The sequence below is a fragment of the Nelusetta ayraudi genome, unplaced genomic scaffold (genome assembly GCF_046127955.1).
Source record: "Nelusetta ayraudi isolate G7.1 ecotype Tasmania unplaced genomic scaffold, CSIRO-AGI_Nayr_v1 ptg000083l, whole genome shotgun sequence".
Taxonomy (NCBI): Eukaryota; Metazoa; Chordata; class Actinopteri; order Tetraodontiformes; family Monacanthidae; genus Nelusetta; species Nelusetta ayraudi.
In genome coordinates, this window is record NW_027466133.1 from 65,001 (window position 1) to 88,867 (window position 23,867).

At 46.5% G+C, this 23,867-nt stretch overlaps 1 protein-coding gene and 1 long non-coding RNA gene across 4 annotated transcripts in view; both read right to left on the reverse strand.

Annotated features, from left to right (window-relative positions):
* rabgap1 (RAB GTPase activating protein 1) overlaps window positions 1-22,581 on the reverse strand; it is a 51,066-nt gene extending 28,485 nt beyond the window's left edge. The window contains exons 1-14 of one of the 3 annotated variants that reach the window (XM_076044840.1): window positions 22,409-22,581; window positions 14,982-15,241; window positions 13,502-13,531; window positions 12,614-12,851; window positions 12,275-12,488; window positions 12,005-12,179; window positions 8,433-8,599; window positions 6,816-6,926; window positions 5,997-6,063; window positions 5,781-5,883; window positions 5,308-5,477; window positions 5,037-5,205; window positions 4,570-4,663; window positions 2,069-2,219 (exon numbers count right to left, since the gene is read on the reverse strand). In XM_076044840.1, the coding sequence (XP_075900955.1) occupies window positions 2,069-2,219; window positions 4,570-4,663; window positions 5,037-5,205; window positions 5,308-5,477; window positions 5,781-5,883; window positions 5,997-6,063; window positions 6,816-6,926; window positions 8,433-8,599; window positions 12,005-12,179; window positions 12,275-12,488; window positions 12,614-12,851; window positions 13,502-13,531; window positions 14,982-15,134 (1,842 nt within the window). In that variant the 5' untranslated portion in view covers window positions 15,135-15,241; window positions 22,409-22,581. The remainder of the gene's footprint in view (window positions 1-2,068; window positions 2,220-4,569; window positions 4,664-5,036; window positions 5,206-5,307; window positions 5,478-5,780; window positions 5,884-5,996; window positions 6,064-6,815; window positions 6,927-8,432; window positions 8,600-12,004; window positions 12,180-12,274; window positions 12,489-12,613; window positions 12,852-13,501; window positions 13,532-14,981; window positions 15,242-22,408) is intronic. The other 2 variants (XM_076044841.1, XM_076044842.1) reach the window with 2 other exon arrangements.
* On the reverse strand, window positions 291-2,062 carry LOC142900517 (uncharacterized). Its single transcript, XR_012928901.1, has 3 exons — window positions 1,753-2,062; window positions 1,150-1,569; window positions 291-1,102 (listed from the first exon to the last, which is right to left on the reverse strand). It is a non-coding gene; the product is annotated as an uncharacterized LOC142900517 (long non-coding RNA).
* Window positions 22,582-23,867: the final 1,286 nt, after the last annotated feature.

The window sequence follows — 23,867 nt, forward strand, 5'->3', positions numbered from 1 at the left end:
AAGAAAAACGGGTCCGAACGGCCACCCGCGCGAGCGAGTCTGCGAGTGCAGGTGGAAACGTTCCAGCACTCGGATGATTCTTCACAATGTACGTTTGGCTCCAACGGAGTGCCTGATTAAATAAAGAGCTTTTAATTCATCTGATTTATAAGGCAGTGGTATTCTTTCCTCTGAGCCTATTTCTGTCAGGCTGATGTAATGCTGCGTAACTGCTCAGAACTCTGCTTTCTCCTGGTTGTGCAACCTGGCGTCTGCACTGCAACTGTGGCGAAAGGGATAGAATTTAAAAAAAAAAAAAAAAAAAAGTGCAAATATGCATGAAACTGGGGCTGCACCACTTATTTCTGTTCCAATCAAACCTTTATGACTCAACATCTTAAAATGAAGCGAATCACAGGGACTTCCCTTCATTGACGGCCCGACAGCAGTTTGACCATAATTGCAATTTTCACGCTGGATTTCACGCTTTTTGTCACGTTGCCTCGCAGTGTCGCGGCAAAATTCCGAGACATGGGACCATCCCGCCTTGAAGCCATTGGCGGAGAACATCAGCACACGGTGCAAACTGAGATTCCGGTCGGCGATCCCATGTGAAATCTCGTCCTGCAAGATCTACGAGAATTACGTTGGTTTTTGTTTGTTTAGGTTTGTTTGCTGTCTAAAAATGTTTTTTATATTTTTCTCTTTGATTACTCGTGAAAAATATTCCGTCTCCTCCTCGGTCCAAACATAACACGCCATTTTCAGTTGAAGTCAACTGGTCACGTGACCCCGTACGTCGCGTCTGCTGACGATGTGAATGCGATAAAGTGTTTCCACTTTTGCGATACACCTCTATATGGATACGTCTGAAAAAAACCACCTCATGAGAGCGTCAAAACCTTTTAGCCATATTTGAGAGGTTTTTCAAAGTTTAGGTGTTTCCATGACCAGTTTTTTATTGCGATATTTACGTTTTGCTCAATTCTAGGGGTCATGGAAACGCAGCTAGTGAGGCCGCCAATCGCTGCATTCAGGGTCAGAATAAACCCCGGTTTTAACATCGTTCAGCTAAACGAGCCATCAGAGCGACGCCCTACATCCTCAATCGTGATGTAACCACCTGACCTGACTCCCAACAAATGTCTTATTCAGCGTTGACACAACAACGTCCCAAATAATGGAAAAACTCCCTTTCACCAGTGTGTTCTAAAAACAACCCCTCTGTCCTGCCTGTGAAACCCCCGCAGACAAGAAATCAGCGTCCTCTGCTTCTTCTCTTCCTGCCCGCTTCACTTTTCAGAACGTCGATTGCACACACACACACACACACACACACACACACACACACACACACACACACACACACACACACACACACACTCTTAGTTTTCTTTTGTGATGTCACAAAGGGCACCAATACCTTTCCCAGCTTGGTGACCACCGACCCGACCCGACAGGCCTTCTTCTGACACCACCTTTGTTTTGGTTACACCTTCCAAACTCGGCATCAGGTCATAGCAGCGGGGCTAATATGTGTTGTTACATGGAGATTTGTGTTTTAAATACTGAATCATGACGAAGGAATACCTGAAAACACACATAACGCGATGTCTGCCTGCTTTTAAAAATTACATTTTATAAAAATTTGGAGCATCCTTTGGAACGAACGTCCAGGTTGTTATGAAACGAGAGCGGTTTTGCTGCACGGTGAGAAACGCCCTTTTGCGAGAAATCATAAGGTGTTTTGACCTGAAGGGGAGGCTGAGTTACCGTCACAAGCTCCGAGCACATGAGGAACTTATGAGGCGAGGAGCCCCGTCGGTGGCCCCCGGAGGTGCACTTCCTGATGCCAACGACAAGATTAAGGCAACACACACACACGCGCGCAAAGAAACAAAACAGAATCTGATGAAAGGAGAGCAAACTTGGAAGGGGGGAAAAAAAGGAAAAAACAGATAAAACCGTTGCATAATAATGCAACTTAATGACCCTCAAAACGGCAGCGGCTTGATGGAGTGGGGCGCTGGCGGCCCGACCATATTTATTTTTCTTGACTTATTTTTCCCGTTTTTGTGGCAAAACTCACCTTGGTGATGAGGGTCCGGTACTCCTCCACCTGGTGGTCGTTGTTATGGCAACCGGCCAGGAGCTGCCACACCTCCCCACGGAGTGCTTCGGGGATGCCACTGCGCACCAGAGCCGGCAGCTGCCGGGGACGCACCGACAGGTTCATGTGCCTGAGAAGAGGTAAAAATCAATCAATCGAAAAATCAATAGATCAATCAATAAAGGAGCTAAAGAAGACGTGACGCATTGTCGCAAAACATTTTGTGTGACGTGGATGTGTGATAAGTAAGATTAAGTTTTCACTTTGAGCTTTAAGTTGAAATTTCGAGAATAAGGTCAAAATTTTGTGAAAAAGGTCCATGCGAAGAAGACAAAATTCCGTGAATAAAGTCAACGTAAAAAAAAGACGAAATTTCGTGAAGTCAAAATTTTGTGAAAAAAGTCGCCATAAAAAAAATATTTTTAAGAATCAGAAAGAATTTAAGTCGAAATTTCGTGAATAAAGCTGACCACAGTAATCAGGAAACTGGTCAAAACGGAAGTACTCCACTAGACTCGCACAAAGAGCCTTTCGACTATATCCTCAACATTTAGACGTACTTCACGTTGACATTAATTGCAAAATTGTGATTTTATTCACGAAATTTCGTCTTTTTTTACATGAACTCGGTTCTCAAAAATTTTGACTTCAATCTCGAAATTTCAACTTTATTCTCAAATTGGAAACTTGAATTAATTAAAAATATATATATCTTAATTTTTTTTTTTGTTCTTGTGGCCCTAATCCTCTTCCGTAGTGACAACAGCTGGATGCCGGATTGCCAATATGGCGGCACAGCAATTTTTCCACCCAGTGGTCACTCGAGGTACCACAGCCCAAAATCCCACGCGCCCCAAAAAGCATTCCCGCCAACCACAGACTTAGTTAAAAATAAATAAATCAAAGTCCTGTAAACGCGGTTCATAATAAGTCTTTCTATTGCATTTTATTAAGTCATGGACTTTTAACCTTACTTGTTTACCGTCTAAAGGCCAGAAAATCCCCAGAAAAGACTGAATTCCCAGGGTGACATCATGTCAGGTCGCACGCTCCGTCTCAGCTCGTTTTCATTGGCTGATAAGTTCTGACGCATCAAGGGATTTTCAGAGGCATACCGGGAAGTGACAGATTTTTTTTACGGCGGACGCGCCAAGCAAACAAACTATTGAAATGAACGGGTCTGTTATAATACAACTATAATAACCTATCGATGCACATAACCTGCAAAGTTTCTGCTTCCCTTCCTGCAGTCTACAGAGTTTCCACCAGGGATGATTTAGAAGCAGAGCAGCAGTTATTATTAAGTTCCGCCCTGGCCCCCTCAAAAAAGGGACCCAATCAATCCAAGTCAGCCATAAATCTCTATTTCATCATATCAAAAGGGCTATTTCTGTATGGAAAATACACATTCCTTTTCCAAAGTGTCAATAAATCCATTCTTCCCGCCTCCTTCCGCTCAAACAATTATGCTACTTATGGAATTTCAAAGTTTTCACTTCTTTCGTTTCACACAGCAGTGTTTTAGGCGGCTTCCGTCTTTTCCGTCACCTCACAGCAGCTGAGTGGAGACGAAGTTTGAGTAAGTGAGGAGGAGGAGGAGGAAGAGGAGGTGGACCTGAAGGCACGACTGTACCGACCTGATGATTCCCCCCCAACCACACACACACACACACACACACACACACACACACACACACACACACACACACACACACACACACACACACAGCCCCACCTTTCCTAGTTCATCCCTCGCTCTCCCCTCCCCCTCCTCTCCCCTCAGTGTGTTTGGTTTATTTGTTCCATGAAGGAGGTTACGCAATATGTGGCATTTTCTGTTAAGACTCAGAGGGGAGTGTGTGTGTGTGTGTGTGTGTGTGTGTGTGTGTGTGTGTGTGTGTGTGTGGCACAGCCAGGTCTAAACCTCAGGGACTGCAGATTGTAAAGGGCTTTCTGTCCCTCTACAATCCCACAATGCGCCAACACACACACGCACACACGCGCACACACACACACACACACACACACACGCACACACAAAGAAGGGAAGTGGGGGAAAAAAAAATCTGCCCTCACACAAAGACCAGTATTAACATAAGTGCGAAACACTCGTCTTCTGATTCCTCTTTAGTTCCGCAGGATTCTTTTTTTCTTTTCTGTTTTGTTGAAACCAAGTGTGATGGATTTTATCCAAACATGAAGCTTCTTAAGGCTTCAGTCAAGCTTTGGCACATTGGGGAAAAACCCCAAACATGGAAATAAGAAAAAATAAATAAATAAAATCAAAGACATTCGGATCTAGTTCGACAAACACCACAAAGTGTTTCAACAAGACTTCTTAACGAGCTGCTCGTCTGCCTCCTTTTTGTGTGTGTGTGTGTGTGTGTGTGTGTGTGTGTGTGTGTGTGTGTGTGTGTGTGTGCGTGTGCGTGTGCGTGTGCGTGTGCGTCAGAGGTAAGAACACGGGAAGGACTCCTCACCACTTGGACAGCAGGTCCCCCCAGGTCTCTAGGATCTTCTCGGCGCACTCCTTGGAGACGTCGCCCGAGCCACTGAGCAACGGCTCGTCGTTATCTGAACAGAGCGAGAAAAAAATTAATTCATCCAATAAATAAATTCTGCAAATAAACCAACGAAGAAGAGGGCATGCGAGATATCTAGGTTTGTGTGCGCAGGCCACCGTAGTTTGCCGGTGAGCTCAGGAAGGGGAGGGAGAGTGAAAGACGCTGCAATCTAAAATTGTTTCTTCTTCAACATCTCCAAATATCACACACTTAACATTTAAGAGGACAAGGTTTAAACTTGGGCCGTTTGAATGAGGCAAAACCTTAGTCCAAGGAGAATGAATCAGCACCTTTTCATATGATATGATTTAGACAAGTCAACATGCAACTGCATGCAATGCAGGTTAAATGAGAAGTTGTTGGCGCCAGCCTGTGGTCCTCACCTTCCTCTTCATCGTCCTCTGGCGGCGACGGGGCCATGGTGCCCGCCCCGGAGGTCACGCTGCCCGGGCTGGCCGTCGTCTTCCGCCTCTCCCGCTCCGTCTCACTCTCCAGGCTCACCACTTCGTAGAGCGTGTCCGAGGCGGGGCTCTTCCTCTCCTTACGCTCCATCTGGAGGACAGGGAACCAAAAAAAGCAGGTTTCCTGGTTGAGCATCTGGTTTAGGGAGGAGAAAAAAGAAAGAAAAAGCTGGAGGGGAGAAGATGAGGGCACCTGTCGCAGCTTCAGGTAGAAGGTCTCGGTGTGGTTCCTCTTGCTGAAGGGCCAGAAGAGCCGGTCGTTGGGGGAGCAGACTCGGACTCTGGTCTCCAGCAGGAAGCGAACCGGCTCCTCCACCTCGGTGATGACCAGGTCCACCGCCGTCGTCATGTACATGAACTTGTCTTTGGGAGATTAAGATTGACAGAGCAGGGGCGGGGGAGGAAAAGGGAGACATCTTTCAGTTCAAACGTCCAGGAAATTGTGGTGATCTTGGGGAGGATTTTTTGATTATTTTGAGCCCTGATTCTGCGCTCAAACTGAGTCGAAAACGAGAAACAGCACAGCAAACTCATCCAAAATGGGGTTCTGGCAGTTTTCAGTGGTGCTTTACTTTAACCACGAGTCCCCCCCCCCCCACTGTTGGGAGCTGGATCTGAGGTCTTTTTAAGAGTTCGCAGCAGATTTTTGGGGATTTTTGTCGTCACCTTTGGGCGTTTCCTCATTGACGGCCTGGAACTGAGGCGTGTTGGGGTTCCAGCTTCCCGTGATGATGTAAGACTTCCCGTCGGAGCTCTTTCCCATCGATTCCTGAAAAGGAGGCACGAGTGGAGTCCCGGTCAGCCAGTGAGCAAGCGGCCGGAAGAGACCAACACAAGAGAAGAGAACGGAGGAAAAAAAACGACAACCCAAGCCTGACTCACCAGGTCCAGGAGGTGCATGTCACTGTTCTTCACATTCTTCCCGGGGCTGAGCAGGAGGCCGAAGCACCTGGAGGCCCAGACGAGCACAAAGAGACAAAGGTGAAGACAGAGTGGGGTTACGTAAATGGAATGGGAGGAAGAAGAAGAAGAGGAAGAGGAAAAGAGGAGCAGCAGGAAACAGACTTGGAGCCACAAATCTCCCCACCAAGTCAAACCTCTGGCTCATCGTCACGCATCGCCCTCGAGCGGCTTCCTGCGCTGACCCGCTAACACAGACCAGAGCCACGCTCTCCGTCCCGCAGCTCATCGAACAATAACAAACCGTCCGAGGAATGGACGGTGACAAAGGTGATGGAGCGTTTCCACGGACAAGTTAGCGCTTAATATCATCGCCATGGAAAATAAAATAAAAAGGAGCTTTTAGAGCAGCCTTGCTCAATTTCAATTGGCCAGAAACCTCTCGAGATGTCCAAGAATCTGTATATTTAGTAGGGCTGCAACTAACGACTATTTTAACAGTCGACAAGCCAATGACTATTGAAACTATTAATCGACTAATTGGATAATTATTACATTTTTCTTACATTTAGCATGAGGTTGCTTTCATCATCATTTAATTGTTGCAGCCCTAATATTTAGCCCTGTGTTTGAGAGAAGTAACAGTGCACTTTGTGACATCACAAAGGGACAAACGCAGCATTGTCACTCTTAATGAGTTACACAGAGAATTTTTTTTATTGTGAGATAAAAACCGACCACATCATATTGTGTGTGTGTGTGTGTGTGTGTGTGTGTGTGTGTGTGTGTGGTTTCCTCCACCTCTCAATGGCCAGCTCCTTGTTGGATGTCTGCTGCACATAGATGACAATTTTCTTGTCCATCCCAGCTCGCAGCTTGAAGCTCTGCTTGTCCTTGTCTTTGGCAACAGCACTGTGAAAAATAAACAAAAAAACAAAGAAGCTCAAACACGTGAGACAGAGATATATTTTTTTTGTCTCGACAAAAGTTGTTTAAATTGCCAAGATTGTTGCAATTTTTTCTGCTTGTTTTTTAGTTTTTTTTCGCCTGCACTTGGCAGACCCCATCGGTCATCATAAAATCACGCCTGCGCTTCCCGCTCCTGGAGGCCAGAGTCCTGAGACAGGAACACCAATCAACACAAATTCCAGAGGAAAGGAGGAGGAAACCCTTAAGTGCAGCCACTCTCCAGCAAACATAAAAACCCATTAATCTGTTTGAAATCTAGAGCAAACACGCCGAGATGCCGAAAAGGGCCCTGATGGACAGAAATAGGCCAGACAAGTCAGAAGAAGAAGAAGAAGAAGACGCACAGCATCCTCCTCCCTCCGCCCACCCTCCACCGTCTTAATCATGCTCCCCAGGTCAGGGGTAGTTTGCTTCCGAATCAGAAAACTATAAATAATCTCCACCGGAGCTGCTGATGAGGAGGAGGAAACACGCGCAGCACTAAAAATAACCTTGTTTTTTGTTTCCTTTGGTGGCAAATGAGACACAAAACGAGTGGGCGCAGTCAAAAACAGGAGCTCCTCTGTTCTCCCCGTCTGCAGTGTGAGAAGAGGAGGAACAGCTCGATCGGCCCAGGAGTTTACCGTCAGACATCAACGGCTCCTCAGTCCCACTTTTTCCGTCTGTTAATCTTTGTTCCCTTTTTTCCCTTCCTTTTTTTTTTTTTTTCCCCTTTGGCTTGTTTCACAGTTTTCAGAATTTTTCCGTCAGCTGGGAGATTATGAAACCGACCTGCGGATCAGATGTTTCAGGGGGCCTTGCCAAGGCTACGGCGTCCCTAACAAGCGGCCCCACTGTCTTCCTGACGGTGCTGCGAGCGCGTGTTACCACACCAAGCGCTCCTTTCATCCCCTCTTATAACCGCTGAATGGGGTTCCTCCGTCACCAGCTTCTCCCCCCCCCCCCGAAACAATGTCTTTGTTTCAGTTCAGATGATTAAAAAAAAATGCACTAGACTTATTCAACACTGGTCGACCTATGCAGTTTTCCATTTATTTATTCATTCATTTATTTATTTATAAGGTGCCTTTCAAGGCACTCAAGGTCGCTGTAGTCACATTTTTAGAAGAGGAGAATGAAAGAATACAACAGTTTGCAGCAGCAATAACTGGAGGGAGTCAGGTTTATGCCTGCATAAAGAGGTTCTGATGTGGTTTTTGAGGATGGAGATGGATTCAATGTTTCTGACGTCAGACGGGAGAGAGTTCCAGAGGTGAGGGGCAGAGTGGCTGAAGGCTCGAGCCCCAATGGTGTTCAGTTTTGTAAAAAGGGAAAAAAAAACTGCGAGTGGCAAAAACCGTATAACGTTTGAAAGCAAACGCTGTGCTTGCACTTTTCTAAAAAGCCGAAATTCTTCAGACACATTCAGCAACCTGTCGTTGATTTTTTTTTTTTGGTGGGCTCTCTTACCTGAAGGTGCCCTTGCCGTCGTCCTCCTTGATCTCCAGGCTGACGGTGAAGGTGAACAGGTCGCTGTCGGGCGTCAGGGGAGCCGGCTGCTGCGACGACAGCGCCGCCGCCGCCTTCTTGGCCGAGCGGCGGAACGCCGTGGCGAAGCTGTACAGTATCCTGCTCACCTGCAAGCACAAAAGCAGCCATGTAAAGAGTTAAAAAAAAATGTATGAGAAGGTTTTGACTGGTAATGTATGTGTAATAAAAAAAATCAGCCATAAAGACTTACATAATAATGCTAAAGAGGTCTTTAAGTGCCATATTTGATATAAATAAAACACATGAAGACGTAACAATCATGTGCTTCGGCGCCGCTACTTCCAGGAGGTGATGAAACTAAAATAGAGACTTGAAATAAAATCAATTCGCAGAAAAGCAGCAGCAGACGCAGACGGTGTAGAGAGGAGAACTTGTGTAACCGGACGCAGGAGGTACCAAAGCTCATAAGAGTTGTATGGACACAGCCGAGTGGTTCCATCGGGCAGAAATTTAATAAAGATCATCCGACTGAGGGAGAGAGACACAATCTGAGGGCAAACGCGGCGGTTCCTTGCGAGCTGCACAGCGGCTCGAACCTTCTCACTCGGCAACAAGACGGAGAGTTTTTGAGGAGAACGCGGGAAGTAATGGCCGAGTCCCGCGTATCGAGCAGGAGCCCGATCGAACCCCCACCGCACAGAACTCTGTAACTGTCGCTGTGTGAAGGCGGCGGCGGGGGGGCAGAAACCTAATGACCCATTAGTCCAGCGGAGGGCGCCGACGCCGCACACCTATTAACCATTTTGAGTTTTAATCAACACTCTGATTCCGGTTAGCCCGAGCGACGGGGTTATCGTTACGTGCTGCGCTGCGAGGCGGCCAATCGCGGCGGGCCAGCTGCATGGGGAAGAGGAGGAGGAGGAGAAGGAGAAGGAGAAGGAGGCTGTTCTGGGTGGTGGGGGGGGCCACCAGCCACCCGGCCGGCCAAGTGCGGAAAAAAAAACAAGCGCAAACGTTTTTTTCGTATTGACAGAACATACTTTTTCCACTCATCACCGCCGGTGGTGAGCGTTGCGTTCAGGCCGATTGTGTGTTTGTGATAATGAACAGTGCATCCTGAACAGGCAGCACAGTGGTTTTGGATCATCTCAGCCTGGTGGCGGTGAGAGGAAACTGTTGTTATCCTCGATTTATTTATTTTTTTATTGTGGGCGCCAGAGGATGTGGAGGCATGGCAGGGGGTCGGCTAATTTAGAAACAATGGGGACTGGATGGAAGTGCAGCACTCCCCCATCCACCCACCCCCCGCATCTTCACCCCCCGCATTGATAAAATTGCCAATAACACAACAGAATTGTTCTGTGTTCTTCCGATCAGCGCTGGGGTCCGGGCCAAGCGGTTTTTCCACACACTGAAAAACTGCTGTTTTTATTCTCCGCGAGCAGCTGGAGCGACGGCCAGGATAATGGACAATCACCGCGCTGGCAAGACATCGTGATTGACGTTTCTCTTCAACAAAGGGAACTCCGTGATGTTCTTGCCTTTGAGATGTCCAGTTTTTCACCTCAATACATCTAAAATATGGATGTGTCTCCCCGCGAGTTCTGAACTGCTGAACGCAGCTTTGTTGGTTGAAGGTTTGATTGTTGTTCGAACAAATGTCCAATTCAGAAGCGGAGGAATCACATTCACAGGGTGGATAGACGAAAAAGTTGTTTTTATAACTCAAGGCATAAAATCAAAAATTAAATTAATTTTTTTTTTCTTCTTTGTGCTTGTTCTAAAAAAGAAATCAAAGGGTGGATGTTTTTCCCCGCCTGGATCCAGGCAGAGTGAAAAAATGACAGTATTCACACAAAAGGCCTGTAGAGGAAACCTGTGTCTGTCTTATTTTCTTATCGCAAAACATATGATTACATTTTTGTTTGGGGGGGCACAGGAAGAAAGAAAAAAAATCAATGCATTGCAAAAAAAATTAATTGAAGCTGCACCAGTCGGAATCAAACATCTCCGGACTGCAGGGGCAGGTTTGTAAGTAGGGGGGTTAAGACCCAGCAGGATTCTGCATTCAACATTGGCACCAGGACACTGGTAAATGTGAGGGCGTCGCTCTGGGGGCCTGACTAGGGGGTCTGGCACAAAGGAGGCTGAAGGAAAGGAAGGAGGTGCTCAGACTTCCACTCCAACATCAACCGTTGTGCACAGAGAAGCATGTTGCATGCAAAAAAAAAACAAAAAAACATAGAATTACTTAAAGCAACCTGCACATTCAGGAATTTTGATTTTATTATCATCAGTATTACTTTTGGCTAAAAAGATGGTCTGCACAAACCGTGGCCGCCTCCAGAGCTCTTCACAATCGGACCGATTCGAGCCGGTCACTCAGTCACTCATGGCAGGGAGCGAGGGAGACAGCTGATGCAACGTTTGTGCGCCGCTCCAGACATCTGGAAGTTTGCACGGCGATAACGATCGGTAAACACAGCGTCGGCCGACTCGCGGAGGCCTAAATGAACACATCCAGCGGTCGATTAGTGGCTGGGTAGAGATGTTTACAGTGGATCCCGGCCTAATGTGAGGCATGTGACAGGGGCAGTCAGGATCACACACTGGCTTCCCGCTCGGTCTCACACACACACCACACACACACACACACAGCGAGGGGCTGGCAGCGAGCTACATTGGTTTGTTGCTGGGGGGGGGGGGGTTGCAGGACACGTGGAGCGAGCTGAGGACAGAGAAATCCGCCTGCTAAGTGAAGGAGTGGATTTACTTTCAGTGTGTGGATGCATTAGTGTGGCACCACGGGCCACTCTGAGTGTGTGTGTGTGTGTGTGTGTGTGTGTGTGTGTGTGTGTGTGTGTGTGTGTGTGTGTGTGTGTGTGTTACATCTGGGAGTCTGAACACCGGTGGGGCGCTGTGGGTAAGATAAAGTGGTCTGGTGTGGGTGGGTGGGGGGTTCTCTGAGTGACTCTGAAGGAAGTGAAGCTTCCATCGGGGGGCAGAAATCAGGTCAGCGAGCACTGAGGACTCAGGACTTTAACCCGAGTCACAAGAAGCTCCTCTATTCTCTTTCTACGCTTTTGTTTTGTTCTAATCTCTACTGTCTATAGGCAGAAACGCTGTCTGCCTATAGACAGCATAGATAGTACAGACAGTGACAATTTATAATGTAACTAGTCATTAAAATGAAAGAAAAACCATTCAATCAGAAGTACGTGTCCAGTCTTTTGACTGGTAGTGTAGCTTCTGACACGACCCCTTGGGGGCAGCAGAGGGAGCCTCAGCGCTGATGCTAAACCCCTCATTGTGACACGGCTGGAATGCAGAGACAAACGGTGCCTTGCATGTCAGTGGGAGTCGGAGTGAAAAAAGGAGCTTCTGCACCTCCTGCAGGTCACTGCAAGAACAGCAGCAACAGCTTGTTGTTACTGTTTTGTTTTGTTTTTTCAACATTGGTTGCTGCGACTGAGATTTTTGTTGCGATATTGAGGTTTAGTGCAATTCTAGGGGTATTGGAACTGCAAATACTGATAAGTCCGGCTACTCACTGCTTCTCGTATTTGGCATCGGAACACATGGATCCTGAAGATCTCGGCGTTGTAGTGGCTCTCGGTGAAGGCGAAGCAGTCGCTCTCAGGCGTGCCGTCATGGCCGCGCACACAGAACAGGATCTTGTAGATTGGGTAGTTGGCGATCTCCGAGTTGGAGTTGGGGTCCAGGAGTCTGTTTGGAAAAAAAACATCACCGATGTGGACTTTTTATTTTTTTTTGTGCACAAATTCCTCCAATGGCAAGCGTTTCCCGCTCCCCCTTCGTACCTGACGGTGCCTTCCGACACGCCCGGCACCGACAGCGTGACGTCCAGAGGGACTTGGCACTGCCCTCGGAGGATGCTCATCATGCGCAGTGCCTCCACCTCGCTGCGGGGGGCGTTGACCGAGGCGCAGCCCAGGTAGGTCAGCTGGCTGAACACCACGCTGTCCTCGTCCGGGATGGGACTGATGGGGCTGCCGTCCGACGAGGACTCGTCGGCTGCGACGCAGGAGAACCAGGGGAGGGTGTTAAAGTGTTGATTAATCGATTAAATTCTTAATCGATCATTAATCGATAATCGATTAATTGTTAACATCCCTGAAAGTGAGATGTTTTCTACTTACCGCGGTACGACCTCTCGTTCAGCTCGCTCTCCTGGGCCGTCTGAACGGGGAGCGCCATGTCCAGCTTGGGCGGGGCAGACGTGGCGCTCAGGGGGTCGGAGCCCGGCGTGCACGGGAGCAGGCCGTGGTCGCCGCCGCCGCCGGCCGTGTCCATCAGCCCGGCGTCGGCCACCGACGGGTCCATGAGGACGTCCTCTAGCTCCCTCTGCAGCTGCTGCTCACTTCCATTCCCCACGATCTGACGGCACGAGAGGAGAGTAGACGACGATGATGAATGTTTGAAATTTCGAGGTTCACCAACTCTTACATGTTGTCCATTATTATGAGTGATTAGTATAGTAGTGTAGGACAAAAGAAATCTCTTTGGAGATGAGAGAGAGCTTAAAAGGGTGCACCAACTATGCATTTGCACAAGAGGGGGCTGTTTCCTGTCTGCGCTGCAATGTCAAACTTGCTCTGGAGAAGCTGCTGCTGCGCTACACCGAGTAATAGCTGGATGGGGAGCGCATGGTCAGCATTTTGTGGGGAAACATCTTCGTCGTACGGTTCATTATCGAGGGTCGGTTCTCATCTAGGCAGCTATAAAAAGCACGAGAAGCATGATGGGCACTAAAGCGCGTCTACAGACTTGGAACAACGTGTAAGGAGGGAGGTGGGAGAGGGGGGAGCGTAACACCGCTATCAACCACAACTATGCCGAGTGCGCGGCTACCATCGCTGCTCAACAACAACAGAGCACAGATAATAATCACAGACAGAGTCACCACGGAGTCACAACGACATCACAGAGAGGGGGAGGGACGGCGAGAGACGGGGAGAGAGAGAGAGAGAGAGAGAGAGAGAGACAGAGAGAGAGAGGAGATACAGGTGGGAGAGGAGGAGACTGACCTTAAAGCTGACCCCTTCCTCAGAAATCACCTGCACAACAAACGACAAGTTTAGATACACTGCCTCCTCACTGACTGGATGGGCTGGCTGAGGGGAGGAACGTGCACGAGGGAGAGAGAGAGAGAGAGAGAGAGAGAGAGAGAGAGAGAGACAGAGAGAGAGAGAGAGAGACAGAGAAAGAGAGAGAGAGAGAGAGAGAGAGAGAGAGAAGTGGGGCGGAGACCAATGCATGATTTCTGGATGGCCAGGTGTTGGTGGATGGAGTGACTTGACTACTACATACTGGGGTGTGTGTGTGTGTGTGTGTGTGTGGATGGAGTGACTTGACTACTACATACTGGGGTGTGTGTGTGTGTGTGTGTGTGTGTGTGTGTGTGTGTGTGTGTGTGTGTGTGTGATGGACCAATAATATATAGTGCACAATCTGAACTCTAGGAGTGGCAAACCAATGGAAAAGGCCCCTTCCCATCAAGGTCCTCTAGTGCCCTCTGCTGGAGACTTGGAAGAATCAAATCAAAGGCTCCTTCTCCCACCGACAGAGAACAACCACAGCGGAGCAGCGGGAGGGCCAGAAAAATCAGAGGTCGCCTCCGCGAGTAAAGCTAAAACACCTCAATCACCCCCAACGACGACAACCACAAAGAAAACGCGACAGTCTGAACGCGCATTTGAAAGTGACAAGGAAGCAGTGCAATGATACTGACTGGAGCAGTACGATTAACAGTGAGAGTGCAAACTAGGGATGCAAATTACCGATTGATTAATCAAATGTTAGTTGATTGACCTTACCGATCGATCAGCGATTAATTGATAGGCTGCAATTTTTTTTTCCTGGGAAGCTAAATTTCACAATGAGAAATGTGTAAGGAACACATTAAATAATGTTGAGGGTCCAATGTGAACCATTTTCACATTAGAGAACAGTAAAAAATAAATAAATAAATAAACAGAACATTTATCCTTTGACTTTAAATGTACTTCTAATGGGTCAATTTCAAAAAAAAAAAAAAAAAAAAAGTTGTTCTAGGTAAATTATGACCATCACATTGTACACACTACACTGTTATAATGATATTAACTACCCATGTAAAAAAATAAACTAATTTAATTTAATCGATTAAATTCTTAATCGATAATTAATCAATAATCGATTAATTGTTAACATCCCTAGTGGAAACAAAGCAAAACAAGAAATAAAAAACAAGAAAAAAAATTTCTGTTAGAGCGTGAGAGTTGTGGATGGATGGGACGTGTGGAGGCCGCAGCCTGGAGTATCCACTGATTACACTCGAACAGGTATTCGAGTAAATGAGAGGGGAACCGAGATGGAAGAGATGTTTCACATGCTGCAAGTCCAAACACAAAAAAAAGATGATTGTGACCACGTGTAGCCGACAGCGCCGGGAGATTGAGAACCCTCAGAACCCTCAGAGCCCCGCGTTCGTCCCTGGGTGTTTCTCCAGCCCCCCGCCGTCCTTACCTTCAGTCCCGTCTTCTCATCATCGCTACCGTTATTAGTGGAGGAGGGCGTCTCGTCCCCCAGCCGGGACACCAGGACAAAGTCCTCACTGTTGAGGGTGGACACCGAGTCCGAGGACACGCTAATCTTCCCCACCGAGCCCTTGTCATCCATGGCTGCCGCTGTGAAACTCAGCCACGCTGCTCATGAATGGGAGACGGGAGGAGGAGGAGGAGGAGGAGGAGGAGGGAGAAGCGGTGGGAGATGATGAGCAAAATCACCTGGGAAAGGAAAAAGGAATAAGGAAAGAAAAGAGGCAAAAAACAGTCATGACGTGTGATGACGACCCATGAAATAAATAAATAAATAAATAAGAAACATTCTCAGAGCACCATTGACTCTAATACTACCACTACTCTTTCTTGCACTACTGTACATAGTGTAATTTCACCAGACTTATTAGCCACTACTTCCTTGCATCACTGTCAATAACCTCCCTGCACTCCTGGACATACTGGAAACATCAAATCGCTGTTTATTACTGAATTCAGATAAATCCCATCTGTATATTTTCAGCCTATTATATTCTGTACATACTTACGCCGATATATATAATTCACTTTTTATTATTTAATACCTGCACTTTATAGCAACAGCTCAATTATTAATCATTTGCACTATATTTATTTATTTGTTTGTTTGTTTATTTATATACTGTACATTTGCATTTAACTATGCTAAGCACTCTGGTTGGATGCATTAGCTGCATTTCGTTGCTCTGTACTTGTGACATGTGCAATGACAGCAATGTTGAATCTAATCTAATTCAATGTAATTCGGCTGATCAGGCTTAACAATTACAGGCTGAGCAAAAAAATAAAAAAAAATAATGCTGCTCTGCATTTTCCTGCAGTTACAACTGTAAAGACACGCAGCAGCGATGCAGCGGTGCTTCTCTGGAGGCCGCGCCGTCTGCTCAGATGCGATGCAAAGCCATGGATGGACATGCACATGACAGGGAGGGCGGAGCTCGGCGAGCAGGCGGCTCTCGCGTAAAAAACGTCCGTCAAAGTCGTCGAGTCCACGACGTTGCCGGCGCGATCCTCGACCACCGTCCGTCACAAACCGCCGAGGGCTCGCCCAAGCTCTCGTTTCATTTCATCCCTCCCTCCGACCCCCCCACCGCTCCCTCCATGCCTCCATCCCGGCTGCCGGGCCGTGAGAAAACTCTCAAATGACAGCGGTTCCACTGGGTTCAAGTAGGTTTAACACGGCAAAAACACAGCAAACGAGGGGAAACAAGCAACTATAGTTTATATGATGTCACCGGTTCACAACACTTGGCCCCAGGATGATGGAGAAAAATTTTTGGAAGAGCGAGTGTGAGAGAGAGAGAGAGAGAGAGAGAGAGAGAGAGAGAGAGAGAGAGAGAGAGAGCAGAGGAGGAAGAGGAAGAGGAAAGAGGAAAGAGGAGGAGGAGATGAGGAATCATGGTGAGGAAGAGCGCCGCTGCCTCGCTGTGCTGCAGGTTCTGCCTGTGGAGACTGTGTGAGGTACTTCCTGAGAGAGGAAGGTGCCTTTTGTGTAAAACGGGGAAAGAAGCAGGGGAAGAAAAGAAAAGAAATGAAAAGAAAAGAAAAGAAAAGGAGGTTCCTGGCAGCGGCTTGCTGGCTGGCAGGACACAAAGCCTTTTCTATTCCTTCAGCGTTTCTCTCTCACACTCTCTCTCCCTCCCTCTCTCTCGCTCTCCCTCTCTCACTCTCTCTCTCTCTCTCTCTCTCTGTGAAATCTCCTCCCTGTGCCCTTCTCACTGGATGTCTTGCGAGCTTGTCATTTTTCTTTAAAATCCTCATTGTTTTTTCTCTCTTTCTGCTCTTCATGCAGGTTAACGTGCAAGCTCCTCCTGTCAAGCACAACTCGAGACCGATCGTTTGTATGCATGACAACAAATGTGGCCGTGATATTATTACAGTACATACAGAAGTTCCCAATTCGAGAATAAAGTTGAAAATTCGAGATTAACGTCAAAATTTCGAGAATAAAATTGACGTGAAAAACGTAAAAAAAACAACTTAAAACTCGAAATGAGAACTTAAACAAAAATCCCCTTCCTGTTAACTCTAATCCTCTTTCATAACAACAAGTAATTATTATTCTTCAAACCTGTTTGGAGCAGGTTTGAAGAATAATGCACGCCAACACCGACCAGCGATTCAAAACAAACCTAAACTGTGCGTCTTGTCCACGAGGTGAAAAACGAGAGTTTATTTCTAAAGCTAAGAAGTGCAAACTGACGCTCCCGCCTGACCTGCTTCTATCTGCCTACAGCCTGAGAAATAAGACACAGGGGACAAACAAAAGTCCCGCCGCCGCGTGTCAGTTTTCACCCGGCGTCGTGCAAAAAACCAAAGTCACCGGACAGAGTTGCCGGGCACAACAATAGGTCACTGTCTGAAACAGACAACAGTCGGGCTGCCAAACAGATGACGGCTACAACCTCGCTGGGAAACAAGTCAACGGTGGTTAACCAGCATTTTTTTTCCCCCAACAGTTCAATGGATTCACTGACTTTTACTCTCGTCAAAGGGGGGAAAATGGCTCCACCGGTATGACGGCGTTAGTTAACCTCGTTCAGGAGGACGAAAGCTGAATCTGTTGTGGCAACGAAATAACAGGAACCGTGGAGAGCTGAAGACAGAGTCCTTTAACTCTGACACACACAAAGCAAAGTTCTCTAGCCTCAAAGCTGAATCTGCTTCCTGAATTGAATAAAAGGTGTACGGTGATATAGACGCGGTCGCTGTGTTTCCATCGCAGTTTCCCGCAAAAATAAAAGCGACGTTTCTAAAATTTCGACAGATTACAATTGCGATTTGCAGGCGTTTCCATTGAATGGTGTGAAGCGCATGACAATTTTGCGATATACCTCTATATGCATACGTCTGGAAAAACCACCTCATGAGAGCGCCAAAACCTTTTAGCCATATTAGAGAGGCTTTTCAAGTTAAAGTGTTTCCATGACCTGATTTTTATTGCGATATTTAGGTTTTGCGCAATTCTAGGAGTAATGGAACGCAGCTGCTGTTGCGAGCAGAGAATGAAGACACAAAGTACTGGAATAAATTCATAAATCTATGCACTCATCCTATCAAACATCAAAACATTAATCATCTTTTGGTGCCAAATTCCAATATCTTTCCCAATATAAGAAAGTGGATTCTTGCGTCTGCGAGCCGATGATCATTTGGCACGTGTGTGTGTCAGGATCTAAAGTCGCCGACGATTGGCTTTCACATGATAGAGGTGTGAACTAGAGACACTTGCACACTTTTGTTAATGTTCAAGTGAAAATTAGCATGGTGCCGCGAAGATTCTAAGGTGGCTCCACTTCATTTCATTAAGGTGGACAAAAATACAGCAAAACACAGCAGTTGTGCTGAGGATGCAGGTACATAACAGGGCAGGAAGACACAAGTTGAATTGAAGGAAATAAGGATTTGAATCAGCAGCAAAATTAAAAATAAAAGTTTTGTGCAGTGACGGCAACAACATATTGTTGTTGTTCCAATTGTTGTTGAAATTGGCATGGTGTCAACAAAAAAAAAAAAAAAAATTTTCATGGTACCCAGCTGACAACACGCGAGGCATCACCAGAATGTCGAGGTGTTTTATAATCACTGAAAATGATGTTCGCAGAGGAAGATCTGACCATGCACGGCGATAAGCAGCACTGAGGCCCTGTGTGTGTGTGTGTGTGTGTGTGTGTGTGTGTGTGTGTGTGTTTGTGTGTGTGTGTGTGTGTGTGTTGGTGTGTGTCCAGCTGAACGGGCTGTTCTGGGTTGCCAGCTGGGCCCTGCGTGCACCTCACGGAAAGGGGGTGGGGGGGCTGCAAAAGGCAGCTAGAGTGCACTCAGGCCTCGCTGAGGAACACAGTCGCCTCACTCACAGCATGCCGACACAGAGAAGAGACAGCGACGGAGGGGAGGGAGGAGGAAGAACGAAAAAGAAGGCCAGAATTAGGGCCGGGTGATTTTGGACAAAAACAAAATCCTGATTTCTTTCCATGAAAACTCAACTTTTTATTTTTTTTTATTTTTTTTTGTTGATAAAACTACAAAATACAATGGAATAATTGTTTCAAATATTTTGTCTTTATTTTTTAAAGAAAAACAGCAAACACATTTCCCTATTGGGAATGAAGTGCAACTGAAAGATACTGTAAATCCTCCTTGGGTTAAGTAAAGTGACAACATTTACAGTCTTGTTGACCAAACAAAGGTGAATCCCTTGGGATGAATGGAGTGAGAACCTCACTTTCACCAAACTTCACTTGAAAATGAACAGCTTCTTCATAAACAAAGATGAAACTCCCTTATTTGGGAATAAAGTGAAAACTTGCGAACCAAACACTAATGAATCCCCTTGTGGATAAAGTGACAACCTTAACTGTCTTTCACCAAAGATCACTTTCAAAATAAAAGGTTTTTCTATCATCTTGAACAACGATGAATGAATAGAGTGCTAAACTTTCACATTTTGTAAAATAAGAGACAGCCTGGAAGCATGTGAGACGAAAATCCAATTGAATGAGTCCTGAATGCAGGTGGGAAAAGCGAAGGAGGCAAGACGGAGGGACGCCCGACCGACGTGTCACTTTGCTGGTTTTACACGTCATGTGTGTGTATTTGCATAATTGTAAGCTCCATTCAAATGAGGAGCAAAACAAGAGACTCGGCCTCATGTTTCATGATCGAACGATTTAAAAACTCACATGTCAGAGGGGTGAGTGAGGCGAGGGGAGGGGGGAAAAAAGCAGCGAGATGTTGCACCCCTGCACGCACGCCAGGCCAGTTTTCAATATCTGCACTTACTCCAAACAAACACATCCACTATGAGACACGGCGCAGCGCAACGTGTGGCTTTTCAGACATTTGTTTAGCTGTGGCGCGTCCACGGCCGAGCCTTGAACAGGAACACGACGAATGCGCGCCAGGAGAAGAAAAAATAAGACAGCGCTATAAATTAAAAAATAACTCGCAGCATCTCAAACCCTGCCCTTTAGGTGTTGATTAGATTAGCGATGGCCGCAATTTGTTCCTTTATTTTAAAATTCCTCCCCACCCCCATGCCACTGAACGTCATCTCGACAACTGCAGGGCGACGCCGCTCGTCAAGCAGAGCTGAGTAGGGGGTCCAGTCTGGCGGCAGGTGCAGCTGATGGGCGTCGTCAGGACTTCACGGCATTCCAGCGAGAAACCAAGCAGCCGGGGCCATAACAGAGGGTGACTGAAGCCAAACCACCCACTCTCTTTGATAATTCAGTTATCAGTTAACTATTAAACCCTCAGGAATTCTAGTAAAAAGAAAAAGGCCTGGTAGGTGCCTGACCCTCGTCTTCCTTCATTCTGCCGCAGTTAAAAAGTAGTACTGGACAGTGCAGAACACACCCGCAACGGCATTATTTGCACGCGCACGTGTCACTTGCAAGCAGCGAGCCCCGGAGGCCCGGCTGCAATGCGAGAGATTCAGGAAATAGAACAACAAAGAGCTCAGACGGGGAAGTGGCATCCAGTACATTAAACACTGGTGCTGCCAGGCATTTTTATAACCTCAGCAAAAGAAAGAGACACTACTGGTATCTGGTAATAACTCTTAACTTGGGTTACATTCGAAAAGTTTGAAATCTTTGGTCGTAGTGAGGAGTTGTAGATGTAAAAAAGAACCTAAGACATTGGAATTTTTTGTGCAGAGTATTCAAATGTTGTTGCAGTCTGTAAAACACGTCAGTGAGGTGTCGGTCATAAACACTGAAGGTTCACGTAAACGAGGCCATGGATTCAATCTTTGCCTTCCTCTTCATGTGACAGGCTTGCAACATAAAGTGAGTTCAGCACTCTGCTACCAAGGTCCCTTGGCTGAGGTGTGCAATCTCTTCTCTATTCAAAACAGGCAAATGTCGACTTTACTGTCGAATGTGAATAAAACCCGCAATTTAAAACAAGTCGCAGGATAGTGCCCACACATCACAAGACTGGCAGTGTGCAAAAAAACACGACACTTCTCTCTGTAACCCACAACAAGAACATCAGTTCTGCAAACAAATAACCACCAAGCGGGAATAATAACATCTTGCTCAGAGGCGCCGCCACAACGACTTTGGCACTGCATTTCTCCGCCACCCTAATCTAGTGTTGCAGCCAAGACCGCACCAACCGAGACCAAGACCTTATCAAGACGAGAGAGTATCGAGATGGAGACAAGACCAAGCATGACGTTTGGGGTTCGAGACCAAGACAAGACCAATACTTTATATATCAAAGAAAAATAACAAGACAGAGAAAAATGACCAGTATCTTTTTTTAAATTCAAGTTTGCTTCTAAATCAAACAGCAACATCTCTTTTCAGCAAGGTTTCTTTCTTTCTTTCTTTCTTTTTTTTTTTTTATCATTTTCATCAGGAGATTCGTCACGAATTCACAAACATGTACAACATATTAACATGTTTATTCCATATGTCTTTATTTTCCTTTTTTTTTTTTTTTTTTAAATGTATTACTAATTAATTACGTATCATAACATAGTAGTATAAAGTATTATTAAGTAATATTGGCCGTGGTAGATGTGGGCTGCGGCTTTAAAATCGCCAGTAGTGTGTTGTGCATGTCAGTGAATTCGTGTCGAATCAGCTGACGGCGGCGCAGCACATCTGCAGCTGTCCGACAAGGAAACCAGGTAAATCGGAAACCAGGAGTGACACAACACCGGTCGAGACCGAGACCCTTACATTCGGTCTTGAGACCAAGACCAATCTTGCGGACTACAACACTACCCTAAACTGATAGACGTGCTGTTGTGAGCAGACATTAATTGGTTTGCTCCATAGACTCCAGCACTTAAATCCCGGATACGAGCACACCTGCTCCGTGACAGCGCAGCCTTTGTGATGTTCACGGTGTGTTCGATACATTTCGAAACCCTTTAACTCTTGAAAGCACTCCACACATTCTGTAAATAACCAACGTTCACCCAACCTTTTTTTTTTCCTTCCCTTCGTCAGGAACGATGGGCGAGTCAGCCGACGCAAGCTGCTTTTGGAACTGAATGCATCTCCAGTTTTAGCCCTTGACATCCCCCCGAATGTTAGCCGAAGCGGCTAACATGGCCAACGATTCAAGTCCGACGCGCAGCGAGCTAAAACACCACTCGGCCAAGCTGTCGTGTCAACACAGAAGCGATTAAACAAACCACTACATAAAGACGTTCGCCGTAATTTGTTGGACAAGACAGATGACAGTCCGCCCGCACTGGGAGCAGGCCAGTGCTAGGCTAGCGTCGGCTAGCCCTGCTAGCCCCACACTGAACAGTCAAAAAAGACGGGTGGCAACAGCTTTCCGTGACAAATGAGACGCTGGCTTCAAAGTGTGTGTATGAAACGTTCGGAAGCTCACCTTGCGTCCCGCTGCTGTGTTTATTCCGACGGCGCTTGGCACGACATTGCACTTTCCCCAATATCATCAGCATCCATCCAGCCGAGCTGTAAACACAAGCAGTCCCGACCAACCCACCGAGCGCCGCAGTGCGCCTGCGCCTGTCACTGCCCGTCTCTGCAGCCGGCCGGTAGGGGGCGCAGCGGCCGGCACTTTGCAGCAGAAGAACGGAGAAGCGACTCCAAAGCGAGGCCGCCACGTCCGTTTCGGACTGCTGATGACCACGTGGTCACTCGAGACGCCGGAGCGTGATCACGTGACTGTCATCATTATGGACACAGGGCGTCAAGGATCATATCGAAATATCTAATTTCTTCCTAAATTTGTTGCTTTTCATCTGGAATGTTTAGCACCCCCTGGTGTTGTCCGAGCGTCACATCTTGATGTTCTTTTCAAAGGGCATTTGAACCGTGTCAATGAAAACATTTTTTTTTAAACAGTATCACCAAATGAAAACACAACTCCCGACATTTTTTGTTTGTTTGTTTATTTTTGCATGCAATTTCAAGTGCTGAAATTCACCATTTTTATTCCATAACATCAGAAGCCAAACAGCATAAAAACTCCACAAAATAACCCATCAAACAGCTCCAGTCATCATTGGTCAGACTCACTCAGGGCCCTGCACGACAGTCGAGTAAAAGGGAAACCTTTCACATTGTGGTATTTCCAAGGAAACAAGTGGAATACATAACAGTATTATTCACCGCGGGGACATTTGGAATGCGTTGTCTCTGAAAGGACTTTAGCTTCCTCCATCCGAAAGGAGACAGCGCTTCCCCGATGAGCTAAAAACTTTTAATAGTCTTGGTTATCACAGGTTGTATAAATGAGCGTCCATCTAATGATGGTGCCAGACTGTATACAATGACGGATGTGTACCATCTCTTAATAATTCATTTACATTTCAATCGAACAATAGATTTTCAAAAATCATAAAATGTCTAATACAGACATGAATAGTCCAAAAAACATATTGGTTCATCAAAGGATCAACACACAGGCATCGATTCATCTCCACATAAAACAGAATCATGAGACATTTTTCTTGCCCGATTTAAAAAAAAAAAAAAAAATATTCCTTAACAAGTTCAAAACAGAAGTAGCCAAATACGAATAGAGGAAGAAGGGGAAAAAAATCACCACAACGGCAATCAAATGTGGCAATAACGATTAAAAGTCATTGATAATTCATAACAACAATAAGAATAACTTCTATCAAACAATAGTTCATTGTCATGAGCATAGAACAAAGTAAAAACGCTGCAAGCAAAACTTCAGCACTTTGACGTGGCCACACAGTGGGCGTGTGCAGAACTCTTACAGCGCTGGGTGTGTGTTGTATCACAACTACAGGCTCGTCGGTACTCCTCCGCCGCCGCGGGGGGAGGGGCAACAGTGCATGCAAGAGGCGGCGGGA